The sequence below is a fragment of the Chiloscyllium plagiosum genome, chromosome 13 (assembly GCF_004010195.1).
Source record: "Chiloscyllium plagiosum isolate BGI_BamShark_2017 chromosome 13, ASM401019v2, whole genome shotgun sequence".
In the NCBI taxonomy this organism is placed as follows: Eukaryota; Metazoa; Chordata; class Chondrichthyes; order Orectolobiformes; family Hemiscylliidae; genus Chiloscyllium; species Chiloscyllium plagiosum.
In genome coordinates, this window is record NC_057722.1 from 23,438,494 (window position 1) to 23,454,749 (window position 16,256).

Sequence of the window (16,256 nt, forward strand, 5' to 3'; positions counted from 1 at the left end):
AAAAAAAAGGTACTTGGAAAGATTTGACTTAACATGAGCCAGCTCAGATTTGTAAAAGGCAGATCATGCTTGACTCAAATAATTGAAAGCTTTTGTTGAGTAACAAGGACTACAATTGATGTTGACCAGATAGAATATTAAGAAAACATTCGACAAAACATGAAATTGAAGTTCATAGAAGGGTGTTTGCTTGGATAACAAAGTGGCTTAAGGACAGAAAACATCAAGGTCTGGTAAACAGCTATTTTAAAGAATACAGATGACAGACTGTGAAGATCCAATGCTCAGAGGCACTGTTTTTATCCAAGTCAAATTTCAAAGTTGCCAATGGTAAACTTGTGGATGTGGCAAACAGTGAGATGATACCAATCATCAACTGCAAGAGGACATCAATTGGTTAGTTGAATGGGAACATGGAACTTAATGATGAAGGGCTTTTGCCAGAGACATTGGTTTTCCTGCTCCTTGAATGCTCCTTTTCCAGCACCACTCTAATCTTTAATCTCTTGCATCTGCAGTACCCACTTTCGCCTAGATGGAACTGAATAGAGAAATTAGGTGAGGTACTTGTCGGAAGGGATAGGAAATCTTAGATTTAAATGAACCAGTCAAGGGTGCGCAAGGACAGAGGGCACCTCGGTGTCCACATGTATTAATCTTTGAAAGTGGCAGGGCGTATTGACAGCACATGCAAAATATAATCAGACCTTAGACTTTCTAAACAGAAGCACAGGTAGAATTGAAGAGTGTGGACAATGGTGGTGAGAAATTTAGGCAAATACAATGAGAATTTTTAAAAATCTGATTTTTCAATGTCAACAAAAAAATTCCAGACTTTCCTCAATTTAAAACGGCCAGAGCTGGTAAACACTGACTAGCATAAACTCAGTCCACCTGCTGTGAATGTCCAGCGATCTGGCTATCTTGGTCTGACACAGCTTAGATGGCATCTCCCATCCCCGAAGGAGTGCATACTCTCTTGTTAAACGCACAGATAGGAGTACAAGGACCCTACAAAAAGTTCATAGATAGGTTAAGCAAGAAATGGAGTATGATGTGGGAAAGTGCGAAATTGTCCATTTTGGCAAGAAAGAGCATCTTCGCTAAATGGCGAGAGATTGCAGAGAGATCTGGGTGTCCTAGTGCATGAATTACAAAAGTTTGTATGCAAATACAGAAAATACCAGAGCTAACAGAATATTAATGTTTTATTTTGAAACAAATTGAATAAGAGTAGCGTAGTTATGCTTCAGGTACACAGGCTGTTGTGGAGTCTAAATCTGGAGTACAGTACTGGTCATTTTAGTTCACAATCAATTGTTATGGCACAGAGAGGGGCCATTCAGCCCACTGTGCCTGCACCAGTTCTATTACTGAGCACCAATTACCTGACGTTTCTTCATACATTCTTACGGAAGGATGCTAGTGTTGAAAGCAGTTTAGAAAAGGTTCTGAGGAAGGGTCACTTGATTCGAAAAATTAACAGATTTCTCTGTAGATGCTGCCAGACCTGCTGAGTCAGGGTCATAGAGATATACAGCACGGAAACAGAACCTTCGGTCCAACTTGTCCATGCTGACCAGATATCCCAACCCAATCTAGTCCCACCTGCCAGCACCCGAACCATACCCTTCCAAATCCTTCCTATTCATAAACCTATCCAGATGCCTTTTAAATGTTGCAATTGTACCAGCTTCACCACTTCCTCTGACAGCTCAATCCATACATGCGCCACGCTCTGAGTGAAAACGTTGCCATTTAGGTCTCTTTTATATCTTTCCCCTGTCACCCTAAACCTATGCCCTCTAGTTCTGGACTCACCCACCCTGGGGAAGAGACTTTGTCTGTTTATCCTATCCATGTCCCTCATGATTTTAGAAACCTCCATAAGGTCACCCCTCAGCCTCAGATGCTCCAGGGAAAACAGCTTTAGCCTACTGAACCTCTCCCTATTGCTCAAATCCTCCAACTCTGGCAACATCCTTGTAAATCTTTTCTGAACCCTTTCAGGTTTCACAACATACTTCCGATAGGAAGGACCAGAATGGCATGCAATATTCCAATAATGGCGTAAACAATGTCCTGTACAGCCGCAACATGACCTCCCAATTCCTATACTCAATACTCTGACCAAAAATAGAAAGCATACCAAATGCCTTCCTCACTACCCTATCTACTCCACTTTCAAGGAGCTATGAACCTGCACTCCACGGTCGCTTTGTTCAGCAACACTCCCTCGGACCTTACCATTAGTGTATAAGTCCTGCTGAGATTTGCTTTCCCAAAATGCAGCACCTCACATTTATCTAAATTAAACTCCATCTGATCAAGATTCCGTTGTAATCTGAACTAACCACATTCGCCGTGCACCACACCTCCAATTTTGGTATCATCTGCAAACTTACTAACTATACCTTATGTTCATATCCAAATCATTTATATAAATGACAAAAAGTAGTGGATGCAGCACCGATCCTTGTGGCACTCCACTGGTCACAAACTTCCAGTCTGAAAAACAACCCTCCACACCACCCTCTGCCTTCTATCTTTGAGCCAATTCTATATTCAATGAAATCCAACCTTGCTAATCAATCTCCCATGGGGAACCTTGAAGACCTTACTGAAGTCCATATAGGTTACATCTACCGCTCTGCCCTCAACCATCTTCAAAAAACTCAAACAAGTTTGTGAAACATGATTTCCCATACACAAAACCATGTTGACTATCCCTAAATCAGTCCTTGCCTTTCCAAATACATATACATCCCTCCAACAACTTGCCCACTGGCTCACTGGTCTATAGTTCCCTGACTTGAACTTAACACATTTCTTAAACAGTGGCACCACATTAGTCAACCTCCAGTTTTCCAGCACCTTACCTGTGACTATTGACGTTACAAATATCTTAGCAAGAGGCCCAGTAATCACTTTCCACAGAATTGTAGGGTACACCTGATCAGGTCCTGGGGATTTATTCACTTTTATGCATTTCAAGGCACCCAGAACTTCCTCTTCTGCAATATGGACATTTTTCATGATATCACTATCTGCTTCTCCACATTCTATATTTTCCATGTCCTTTTCCACAGTAAATACTAATGCAAAATACTCGTTTAGTATTTCCCGCATCTCCTGCTGCTCCACACAAAGGCCATCTTACTGATCTTTGACGGGTCCTATTCTCGCCCTAGTTATCCTTTTTTCCTTAATGTATTTGTATTGGATTGTCTTTAACTCTATTTGCCAAAGTGAGCTCACGCCCCCTTTTTGCCCTCCTGATTTTCCTCTGAAGAATATTCCTACTGCCTTTATACTCTAAGGATTCACTTGATATATCCTGTCTATATCTGATAGATGCTTCCTTCCTTTTCTTAATCAAACACCCAATTTCTTTCGTCAGCCAGCATTCCCTATACCGACTAGCCTTTCCTTTCGCCCTAACAGGAATATCTAGTAATTTCTGTTTTGTTCCAGAGAAGGTTTGCTAGACTAATACCTGAAATGAAATTGGATCATTTGACCCCTCCCACTGTCAAATGGCAAAAGCAATGGAATGCAGCTCTGTGCGCATTCGACAGCTAATGGGCATTCTACTAGACCTGATTTTCCACTGCAATCGCCAAGCTCCCCACAGAGACAAGCCAGATGCACATATACCAGAAGCAGCACAGTATTGCTGAGGGGGATGGACTCCTCCAGTTTATTGAGTGTCTCTGATGAATGGCCGTCTTGCAACTGTACATTCACTCAAAATTAGTAATGGCTGACACCTTCTCGCTCATCATCTTCCATGACCTGGATAGGTTCCTTGGCTCCAGCAGCTGAGATGCAGCAACTTGAAGACTTTCTTCCTTGATCAGCCACAGAGACCTACCAGTCATGTACTAACCAGACCATGCTTCTGAATTTGCAGCCTTGACAGAGAACCTGCAGAGGTGGAAGTCTATGAGGTGACAGAGTGTAGGAGAAAGCACTTTAAAAAAAGGGATCTGTGGCCTCTTAGTCAGAAGTGGAGGGACTGATGGGCTTTTTATGCCAGCAGTGCTGTGGGTACCACTCATTCCTGCTTAAGAGAAGAGAGGCAATTATTTTGTGCAATAGGGGTAGAAGCTTGAGCATCAAGTTAACACTGGTGCTAAATAGGAGGGTCGTGCAATACAGCACAATGAAGCTTACTGGGTTGCCTATGGGATGTTTCTATGACCGCACATGCAGTCTCAATCACTTCCACACAACCAGGGAATCTTCTCATATGGGGTGGGGAGTCAAAAGTCAGCTACATTGCTGACAGACTTGGCTCTTTCTGCCAGTTAGGAGATATTTTCTCCTCCAATTAGAGGAGCAATTGACTGAAATCAAAGTGGAGGGAAGAACTAGTTAGTGGGGATGCATTACTTCTTCTGGCGCTGCTAGGTACTACTTTTGGATCACACCACGGCACTGACCTGGGCCGCCTCAAGTACGAATTTGATGTACTGAACATAATTGGGAGTCTCAAACTATAACCAAGCCTTCAAAAGGCACCAGCAGACAACGTACCGTGACAGTTGCCACAGAGGTTTGATGAGAAGACAAAATGAACAATTATGCATACTCTTGGTTTTAAATTTATGTAGGACTAAAATTAAAAAACTTTATTCCATATTACACAAAATCAAAAAGTGACTTGTACATAAATTGCATTGTGTGTATTCTGTACAAAATGGAAACTTCTCTAAACATAAAGGCTTTTGAAAAAAAAAAGTCCACCGTTCCACATTACACTAGTCAGAAAGACAATTTCTTTAGCCAATAAGTTAAAACAACGATCTTAAATGAATAATACTCAAACATCAAATGTGATCTTGCATGGCACTGCAAATAAGCTATATAATTTGCTTACCTTGACGGTGCGACGCCTATCAGATTAGGTCCTAATCCCCTAAAGAGAGAACGCGGACCCTCTTTTTCTAGAATCATCCTGGGGGAAAAAATATAAAAAAGGAGAAATGAGTATACGAAAGAAAATGTCTAGTACTTATGGATTTTGTATTTAAAATACATCTTTTAGATGATGTGGAGCTCAGAAACTAGGTTATTGTAAAGTCTCAAAATTTCAATTGGACAAGTACTGTATAAACTTGGACTGATGCGAAAATGAGCCTTGAACTGGAACAGTTTACGAAAAAGGCGGCAGCTAGTTGTATGATCCTGTCAGCAATGGCTTTGATGCCACAATGTGTGATTAATTAAGTGTCCAAAACCCTTTTCTTACTTCAAATATTTATTGATATTTTCCCCTTAAAAGACAAGTTTTCTTGTCTCAGCCACTATATGACAAATTCTCTTGTGGTCCACCGAACTGCTGCGTGGAAAATCTGTTAAATGATCCATTTTAAAAATTGAACAACCATTCATTACTTTACCAATGGAGGAGTACGGGGGGAGGCGGGGACGATATTCTTTCCATTTCACCATCAAAACTCAAATTTGAAAAAGAATCTCTCAGCCATCACCGTTCAACTTGACACAATTGAAGTGCCCCAAGTTTGGCCTTGTACATTTTCTGGGCCAAATCCTGAAGTAGGACTTGAACCCTGAGCTTCTGACGCAACGGCAGAGAATTATAGAATTGATTTTGTAGAAGCTGCTATTTGGTCCATTGTGACTGCACTGGCTCTCCAAAACTCTAATGACTAGGTGCCATCTTCCTTGCTCTTTCTGTAATCATGCACATTTAAATCAAAACAGAAACTTAAAGCTCAGATTGAAACTGCCTCCACCGCTTTTACAGACACAAACCACTCATTTGTGAAGAAAAACCTTTTCTCACATCTCATTTTCTTGAATAGCAAATAACTAAAATCTACCCCTTCACGTTCTTGAGCATTTTATGAATAGTTTCTTCATACACAGTACTTCAAGCTAATGAAGAACACACATTCAGCACAAAACATTTTGCTTTTAGACTCTATGCCACTATTAACTTTCTGATATTGTCAGGTCTATTAGCCATTCTTTTCAGCTGTCCAAACACCCTCAGCAACTTATGCACATAACTACCCAAGGCTCTCAGCTACTGCACCATTTTTATGAGTGGTGATCTTTATTTTACACCGTCTCTCCACGTTCTAAAATGGATCACTTCATACTACTCTGCGCGGAGGTTCACCTGCCATTTATTTGAGTACCAAATTCTCATCCTCGGATTAGAAAGCTTCAAGTTTTGAAGTTTCCAAAATCTTTGAAATGGTTCTTATTCAAAGATCCAGCTCATTAACATAAATTAGGAAAAGCAGCAATCCTAATACTGATCCCCAGCAATCTCAGCTACAAATCTTATTGCAGCCTCAAAATATCCATTAGTTTTATTCTTGGACTCCTAGTCCTCAGCTAATTGTATATCCTTGTCATTACTGTTCCATGACCCATAGATTTTCTCACAAGTCTGTTGTGCTTCACTGTACTGAACACCTTTTGGAAGTCCATGTGTACTACATTGACAGTTTTACTCTCATCAATCCTCTGTTACCTCTTTACAGAATTCCAACGAGTTAGTTAAATAAGAGTTTTGCTTAAGAAATCCATGCTGGCTTCCCAAACACTCATTTGTCCACGTGACTATTAATTGGTTAAACTGGTTAACTAGAACTGCCGGGCTTATCAAGACAAACTTTCTATTTGAACAAGGGTCTGATCTCCAGTTCTCTGGCACCATCCCAAGTCCAAGGAAGACAATGATTATGCCCAGTGTCTAATTTCTACATAAGTTGTTCAATACAATGCCGACATGCATCTCACCACTTTGACAACTAAATAGTTCATCAATAGTTTCTACTTATCAATTTTGAACAATTCTAGTGGTGGAGTTTCAACCTCTGTCACCATGGGCTGGGGCAAGATCGGCTTCCTTGCTAAGCACACATGAATATTTTTACATGTAATATCACAACTCCAAGTGTAAAACTCCTTTCCGTTCAGAAATCAGCCTTAGCCTTCCCTTCAGAAAGGGACGGAAACACGAAGTAGAGAAATAAACTTGGTGGTTTTAAAAACAGTTCATATTGCCGAAGAGGAATTTTGGGAGGACTTAGAGAATATAAAAGGACTTGATTTTATTTATCCCAGAACATGGTGGAAAGTAAGGAGGAAATTGTAAACAAATAAACAAACAAAGAAATATTTGCAGCATCTATTACTACAGGTGAAGTACCTGATGACTGGAACATGGCTAATGTTGTACCTTTTATTTAATAAAAGTTGTAAGGACAAACCAACGAACTACAGACCTAAGTTTGATTTTGATTGCCAGTAAAATCTTGGAGGGGATTTTAAAAGATGGATTTATGGACATTAGAGGGGCAAAATTTGATTAGAGATAGTCAACATGTTTTATGCGAGAAAAATAGTGTCTTACAAACTGGATTGAGTTTTTTTGAGCAAGTTACCAAAAACATTGGAGGGCAAAGCAATAGACCTTGTTCATTTGGACTTCAGAAAAACCTTCAACAAAGGTTTCACATGGTAGATTAATTATTGAAGTTAGGTCACATGGGATTCACGGGGGAGCTTGCCAATTAGATACATAATTGGCTTAATGGCAGAAGACAGACCTGTAGTGAAAGGTTGCTTTTTGGACTGGAGACCTGTCAACGTTCCACAGGTTTCGGTTCTGGGTCCTCATTTGTTTGTCATTTATAGAACAGATTTGGATCAGAATATAGAAAATATGGTTACTAAGTTTTTTAGCAACATTGGTGGCATAGTAGACAGTAGAGAAGGTTTTCTAAGATTACATCAAGATCTTGATCAAATGGATCAATGGACTAAATAATGGCAGATGGAGTTCAATGTGGATAAATGCAAGGTACTGCACTTTGGTACAACAAATAAGGATAGGGTTTCCTCCTCTACAAGAATCTCAGGGAGTCCCTCTCCCACTGCAACTCTCAAGTAATTTCCTCTGCCCTGAAGCTCTTCAACCATGTCCTGAAACAAACTACTTCAACAGTTTCCTCATTTCCCCTTCCCCCACCTCACCCCAGTTCCAAACTTCCAGCTCAGCACTGTTCCCATGACTTGTCCTACCTGCCTATCTTCTTTTCCACCTATCCACTTCACCCCCCCCTCCCCCCGACCTATCACCTTCATCCCCTCACCCACTCACCTTGAGTACTCGATGCTACTTTTTCCCCACCCTCCTCTCATTTATCTCTCCACCCTTCAGGCTCTCTGCCTGTATTCCTGATGAAGGGCTTTTGCCTGAAACATAGATTTTGCTGCTCCTTGGATGCTGCCTGAACTGCTGTGCTTTTCCAGTACCACTCTAATCTCGAATCTGGTTTCCAGCATCTGCAGTCATTGTTTTTACCTTTTAAATAATTAATAATAGAGCCTTGGTTAGTGTTGTAGAACAGAGTGACTGAGGGTTAAGGTACATAGTTCTTTGAAGTTTGCGTCAGGGTGGTTAAGATGTTTAGCATGCTTGAGCAATGAAGGCAATCGTTTGAATACTGGAGTTGGGAACTGACGTTGAGGTTGTACAGGACATTGGTGAGGCCTCTTCTGGAGTAGTGTGTCCAGTTCTGGTCACTCAGTTATAGGAAGACGACTATTAAGCTAGGTGGGGGGGGGTTCAGAAAAGATTTTTATGCTGTTGTCAGATATGGACGTTTCAGTTATAAAGAAAGGCTGGATAGACTGGGACTTTTTTCACCGGAATATAGGAGACTGAGTGTACATCTGAAAGAAGTTTATAAAATAATGCGAGGTATAGATAGAGTTATTGGTAGGGGTGTCTTTTCCTAGGATGGAGAATTTCAAGATTAGGGTGCACATTTTTAAAAGGAGAGAGGAGAAAGATTTTAAAAAAAGATGAGGGGCAATCTTTTTTATGCGAAGGGTGGTTTGTGTCTGCAAATGAACTTCCTGAGGAAATGGTGCATGTGGGCACAGTTACAATGTTTACAAGACATTTGGATAGATACATGAAGAAACATTTGGAGGGATATGGGCCAGGAACAGGCTAAACAGGCCAGGTGGGACGAAATTCAGTTTGAGATTATTTTTGGCGTGAACTAGTGGGACTGAAGGGTCTAAGTCTGTGCTATATGACTATTTGCCTATCAAAGACTTAGAGATTCTCCTTTGTTAGATTCCAGATTTTTTTTGCATAAACCATCTTTGCTTTTATTCATTTGCTTTTTAAACTTCCTTCTGAACATTTTATATTCAGCTTGGTTCTTAATTGTATTTTTCACTTGATACTTGCCATAAGCATATATTTTCTTCGTCATCTCAATTCCAAACTTCTTTTTTGTTGAGGAAGTTCAGTCAACTGATTTGGAAATCCAAAAAGCAGTACCCAAAGCCAGGCAAAAATTGATAAAAAGAGTTCGATTCATTTCACATCTATGCTTCGTTTAATACAAGACCAATATTTCCACTACTGATCCTTATCTAGTTATTCTTGACTACATTTGGATTTCCAGCAAGGACAACATTGGATTTGGCTGTAATCCCTTCTATCCTTCAATAGCTAACTAGCAGATATTGAGACTGGGTGTTAACTAGCTTTCTAGAACCTAGTCTATGTCTACGACAATACAATTCAAGACAAAAACTGATGAGTTATAAGGTAGCACATTACTATTGCAGAAATCAGATTTTGATAGGGTACAACCTAAGAAACAGTTAATCACACTGCAGAGTACAATCCTTTACAAATCTCTTGAAACAAGTAGTGTACACTTGACAAATCTTGCAAGTACTACATTTCAAGAAAGTTGTATTGTCTCCCAAATTTTCCTAAGTAATATCGTATTTGGCCTGGACATTACTGCAATAGCAAGGTTGAAGCTCAGTGGAATTATGAGCAAGTTGAACAGGAACCTGTATCCAACAACACATTAGTCTAGAAACAGCTCAGAGATATCAGAAGTACCACAGGGGTCTGTCCTCACCAACTGATTCAGCATCAAAACAATTACAAATGATCCAAAAATGCTGTGCTTGCCCACGAGCTTCTTAATGAGAGAGAGAGACACAATAAGCAGTACATGCAGAATCAAGTGACCCTTTAAACTTTGTGATAAATTGTTCATCAGCAATTACTACTTATTGGACCCTGAAAGGTTAACTGTACTGGCCAAGTCTCATTCCTTCAGATGAAAATCTATACAAATAGAACTAGGTTTTAATTTAATTTTTCAGTCCACCTCGCTCCCTTAATCCCATCTGCTCATTCCAATCTTTATTTTGTTTGTTATTCATCATTTAAATCTAATTTGTATTTCCTGCCTGATATTTTGGTTGAAGTCTTTTGTGCCCTGCTCAAAAGGTGCCAATCTCCTCTCTAAAAGGGAACTTGTCAGTCAGAGAGGTGAACATTGGCCTGGAATTTGCATGCAGCAGCAATGCACGTTGATTGGTCATTGTAGAAAAGTGACAGGTGGTTAAATTAAGTACGGCCACTTATTTTGGCTCCAAAGAATATAAAACACGAACAGACAGATAGATATAGGCATAGAAACATGAGTGCAATAATCAGACACCAGAGGAAACAGGAGCTGGGGTACAAGGGTGGAGTGAAATTTACAAAATTACCTGAAACATTACAAATAAAGATTTCAGAACAGAAGATCGCTCCAGGAACAACAACGTAAATATTATTTGAAACGCAGCTCGAATGAAACAACATTCATGTGTAAGCAAGAGAGCGACAGACAGATAGATAGATAGAAACAGGGGAAATAAAGTGTTAAAGAACTGCACTTAAGAGACACCTATGATGCTTGAGAAATGGATCCTGTGGGGGACAAACTAGTTTGTTAGTAAATCTTTGTTGCATAGAAGAGGTCTAAGATTAATAGGTTACTGTATATTCCATCAGGTCAGCACATTATATGTTAACAGAAGAAGTCTGGACACCTAGTAATCAACTGACTGAACCATTTTACAACAAAAACTTTAAAAGATAAATTAAATTAAATAAAGCAAAGACTTTTACTGTTACATTATTTTGTAAGGACTTATGCTAAAAACACAATTCTATTTTTTACTTTCAAGAGTTACTTTATCTTAAAATCTTGAAGATGCATTCGCTTTTCTTGGGACCAACCCAAAGGATATCCCACAGTCCTCTGGAATTCACTTCACAGTTACAACTATCCCAAGGAAGATACTACAGAGGAGTTCTTAAATTTATTTAGCTATGTGCATCTTCATCATTAGAATGCCATAGACCCTTGTTGAGGTTGCTGGTAGATATCAAATTGCCTCCCAAGGTAGCCCTGCTAACTACGTTCTGCCTTATGGTACTGAGGACTACTGTAGAATTCTTCCTGCAGCTGCTCATTGGAACAAATCTAAATCGTTTTTTTTTGATGAAATTCAAAGAGATACAGCCCACCTATGTTCCATGTAGTGAACCATAACATTAGTATTTTACTTGTTTGATGTGCAGGCAAAATGACATTTCTTTCTGAACTCTGCCAATTTAGTAAGCATTTGTCTATGTTTAAAAAAAAAAGTTGCATCTGCCTCAGTCTGTTCCCAAACATAACTACTTGCTTCCATCGGCAAACATGGATAAAGTAAATAACTGAACCTTTGTACCAAGGGTTCACTCCAAATCTCACTCTAAGGAATCATATTGGGATAATTTTACCTTGAACACAACTCAGATTATGTAACCTATGTTAATAAACTTATACTTTGATGTGTATCACTTCCCTCTCTCCAAACTACAATGTTCAATTAACAGATTTAGAGATAGGTCACATATTAAGTTTATTTTTCCCCCACTATCAATTCTAACCTTGAAAGATAAACACAGGTTAATTTTTAAGCGTAATAAATGTAGCCTTGTTTTGAATTGCATTCACTTGAGATGCAAACTAAATTTCTTAAACAGGTGATTCAATTTATTTCAGATTTATCACTAACCCCATCCTGAAAGATGTTCTTAAGTTTTGCGACTATAGTCTAAAATTATAAATTGTATTTTTGTAGCAGAAAGAGAAGATGGATTCCTCCATAAACTGGTAAAAGGGGACTATATCCAAATATAGTATTACCAATGGGAAAAAAGAAAGAAGCTTTCCTGATTCTTCGCCACCCATGGCTCCTGCTAGACTTTGTTCAAGAACATAATTAAATTCAGTGACAGTTTCTTTTTTAGCTAGAAACTGTCACTACCCATCAAACCAAATCTTGATCTCAAGTAGTTATGATTCACATATCAAAAGGGTATAGTTATCCTCTAACAAGAGTTAAACACATTTTTGGAAAAAAAAAGATAAACATGGGGAAAACCAAGAAATTAAGCACCTATTCCGCATGCACAAATGTGACTACTACATTTAACATACCACATTTAAATATTAGTTTTACAATTACATAAACAGAGAGCCCACGAACAATGCTTCCAACTTGGAAAATGCAGAACTTACTTCAAGCAATGCAGAGGGCCAGGTGAGAACCGAGCCACACGACTCACACGTGCCCCATTTATTGTACTGAAGTGAACTTCTGGGATATACAAAGTGACGGATGATGACTGCAATCTGGTTTTCACTACTTCCAAAGGACACGTTAAAATAGCTCCAACTGTTCCCCCACAGCTGTCAAAACATAAAAAAGGTGGAGTTCAAAATAAATATTTAGTCAGAATATAAAAATGCTGAAAATGATCATTCTACGTAACATAGCAAACTTGTCTCTACAGGAGTCAGGAGCACTATGTTGCTTTGTTCTCAACTAGCTCAATGGATGAAACACACAAGGATACTGAAAATGGAAATTTAAGTAGTTCAAAATTTAAAATGGCTGACTTTGGAAGGAAACGATCAAAGTTAATTAACTTCCTTTCCAAATCCAAATAATTTTTATTGCACATCTGTCCACAATTTACAATGATAACATATGTCATATGATTAGTAGATCAATAGTGCCCATCCTAACCATATCTGAGCAATGGAAACAGCTCAAGAGCCAAACAAAGAAAGTTAGCAGAAAAGAAAGCTCTGATTAATAGCAATTTAAATAACAATTATGTAACTACTTGACTAGTACAAGAAGCACAAGACCAGGCACAAACCTCAGTAGCCAGGAACTATCATCGCCCTTTCGTCACCAAAAACTTTGCCATAAAACATTCAAGTTCACTTGATTTATCAAGTGCACAAACAAAATCAAAGTTATCAAATTGGCAAAAGTCTTGATACAAAACACAAAAAGACTCAATCTTGTACAGCTTCTTCAACTATGGAATGTCCAGTTATCTGGCAGCACTTTCATGGGACAAAATTTCAAGTGAATCTCTGAACAATGCGATGCTTTGTTTAGTAAATTTGTCTGTTGGCAACAGTCACCTCCTGCAAGATAGAAATCACAACCCAAGGCTAAGTTCACTTTCCACGTCCAAGCTATTTTCATACATATAAATGTAACATGGAAAACAAATTCCATGATTTATCACAAGAAAAGTAACTGCTCTCTTAAAAGGAACAAAAATGTTGAACCATAATGAATAAGACTAACTGTAGCTCAATAATGCACTTTGATTATTATGGTCTTAGCCACCAAGCATTTAAGTAGTAGATCTCTCACTACACACTGATCTTTTAGCAGTTTTCATGTTGTTTGAGGAATGACCAGTGATTAAAATTTGAGGTCAACAAGCACTACATATTTCACACACCATCTACCTCAAGTGTCAAAATTTCCCTGATAAACAAACTGTTTTATTACAATAATATTCCAGGGTACAGAGAAACAAATGAGAGTTTTGAACTGAGCATCCAAGAGTTAAAAAAAGGTTGCAGCAAAAAAAACCTGTGAATTTACATGCAGTACAAGATGACTGCCTGATTGACTAGCTTCAATCCTTTACAATGAATACTGTTCAGATGATTTCCTGAAGATAACCAATTTTCATTTGCATGCAGAGGCTTAATAACAGAATTAAAATTAAAGCTAGTACAGCGAATGAATGATTTCCTAATTCATTTAAAATTATACAATCATGGTCTGAGTTTCATATGCATACCATAAATACATAAATAGCCCTAACAGTATAATAAAGATCAAATTTAAATTATCTATTTGTCTGGACATTGACATATGTATTAAGTCCATTTTATGTGTATGCAACATAGGACAGTATTTCTTACTTAAAATCAAATTACACAATTCAAGATTCCAGAAGTGACTCAATGTACAATGAACAGCAGAGCATACAAAGCCAAAAAATTCCAAAAATAAAAAAAAAAGGAGACAGACAGGTTAAAGATAATTTTGGAAAACAGCCAGTCAGCACAGTACATTGAAAAAAAACTGGAGAAACTCAACCTGGCAACAAGGGGAGAGAGATTAGTTAATGTTTCAAATTTTTTTGAGCCTTAGTTTCGGTTTTATTTCAGATTTTCAACAACAGCAGTATTCGGCATTCGTACGAAACAAAATACTGTACAATTACGCATTTACAAAATAAGAAATACACCCAAACTGTTAGTAGATCTTATCAGGATGGAACCCTGTTTTCCTTGCATGGACAAAAAGGGGACTTATTCAACATTAGATCCCTTATTCAAAAAAAAACACCACAATAAATCTGCACTAGGTCACAGAACAGTGACCACAGAAAGACAGAAGACAAATGTGTCATATAAACTAATAAAATTTCCAATGCCATTTGCAGTTTAAGATATACAGTATTTGATCTTATTTAAAATTTAGAATGAGGAAATCAACTGTGCATATCTTCCCACTGAACTTGAGTTTTTCTCAAGTCTAATACAATTATGAACAATCAATGCCTAATTTGATTAAATTGTAGTGCAAAACAAAAAACAACTTTTACATTGTACATTATCTGTAGTCTCATTCTAAGCACAATGCACAAACATTAAAAAAAGCGTTGTGGGGGTTGTAAAGGTAGTTTACAAAATTGGATTTTTCTGAATTAACTTTGAACATAAATTTTGAGCTTTTTTAAGTAAAATATGTAACAAATTGAAGAAACTTACAATTGGAGAGTGATAGATTGATTTTTATTTATTGACACATGCATTGGCATACAGAAAAGCTTTGCTTACAGCAGTACTAGGCAGATCAAATAAGCAAGGATATAGACATTAAAAAAAAATTTAGACAGAGGCATATCGGTTAATTGCAATAGGTGAGATCAATGTTAGCAAGATCAACTGAGGCTTGGGAGTCCATTCATTAGTCTAATAAATAGCCAAGAAGCTGTTCTTGAACCTGCTGGTGCATGTTCAGGTTGACAGAAGAAGTTGGAGGCAATCCGTACTGGGGTGCAATGGGTCTTTGATGATATTGGCAGTCTTTTTGCAGTAGCGAGCTGTGTAAACAGAGTCCATGGATGGAAGGTTAGCTTCTGTGATGGTCTGGGCTGTGCACACCACCTTCTGTAGTTTCTTTCTGTCCTGAGTGAGCAGTTGCCATACCAGCCAGTTATGCACCCAGACAGCATGCTTTCAATTATGCTTCTGTAGAAGTTGGTGAGGGTCATTATGGACATGCAAAATTTCCTGAGCTGCCTCAGCAAAGTGTTGTTGTGCCTTCTTAACCTGTCCTAGACTTCACATGTAGATGCGTTGGTCATCAATTATTGTCACTCTCTGCAGAACAGAGCGCTGAAGGGAACATGTTCCATAAATCCAGCTGTACTACTTGGGGATGGCACAAGTAGTCAGCTGTGTAGGTTAAAAAAATAAAAATGAAGTTGTCATATTCCCAGAGGATCATAGGGCTGCTCTCTCATTAGAAAGACATGACTGTGGTGCATTCTACTGGAGGGTCACCATTCCTGAGGAAATGGAACCACAGATCTTAAGAAATAGGAACAGAATTAAGCCATTAAGTTTGCTAAGTTTTTTCTTTAGATTCTTGCACACTTGATGCAACTGCAATACGCCAACTTCTGTGAACAACCACCAAATTTTATTAAGCAATTACAGTACAAACTGGACAAACTCTTAACACTCTTGGCCATGCTCGCAGTGTGTCAAGAGGTCTCTCCGAACAAAGGAAACAGTTCTTCCTTTATACAAAATCTTCACATCACAGTCAGTAGTGTCCACAAGACAACCCCCAGTCACTCCAACAGTCACATGCACCTAAAGACACAAGGCAGTGACCACATCAATTTCCAGAAACAATATAATGTAAATCGTCCCTTAATGGCCAAGTCTGTTGTGAATTTTTTTTTAAAAAACTACAGGGAGTAGTCAAAATTCCAACTGTAATGTCCT

The 16,256-nt window shown here is 38.5% G+C and overlaps 1 protein-coding gene across 1 annotated transcript in view; it reads right to left on the reverse strand.

Moving 5' to 3' along the window:
* slc25a36a (solute carrier family 25 member 36a) overlaps positions 1-16,256 on the reverse strand; it is an 89,867-nt gene that overhangs the window by 40,636 nt on the left and 32,975 nt on the right. The window contains exons 2-3 of the mRNA XM_043702039.1: positions 12,432-12,602; positions 4,883-4,960 (exon numbers count right to left, since the gene is read on the reverse strand). Coding sequence (XP_043557974.1) covers positions 4,883-4,960; positions 12,432-12,602 — 249 coding nt within the window. The remainder of the gene's footprint in view (positions 1-4,882; positions 4,961-12,431; positions 12,603-16,256) is intronic.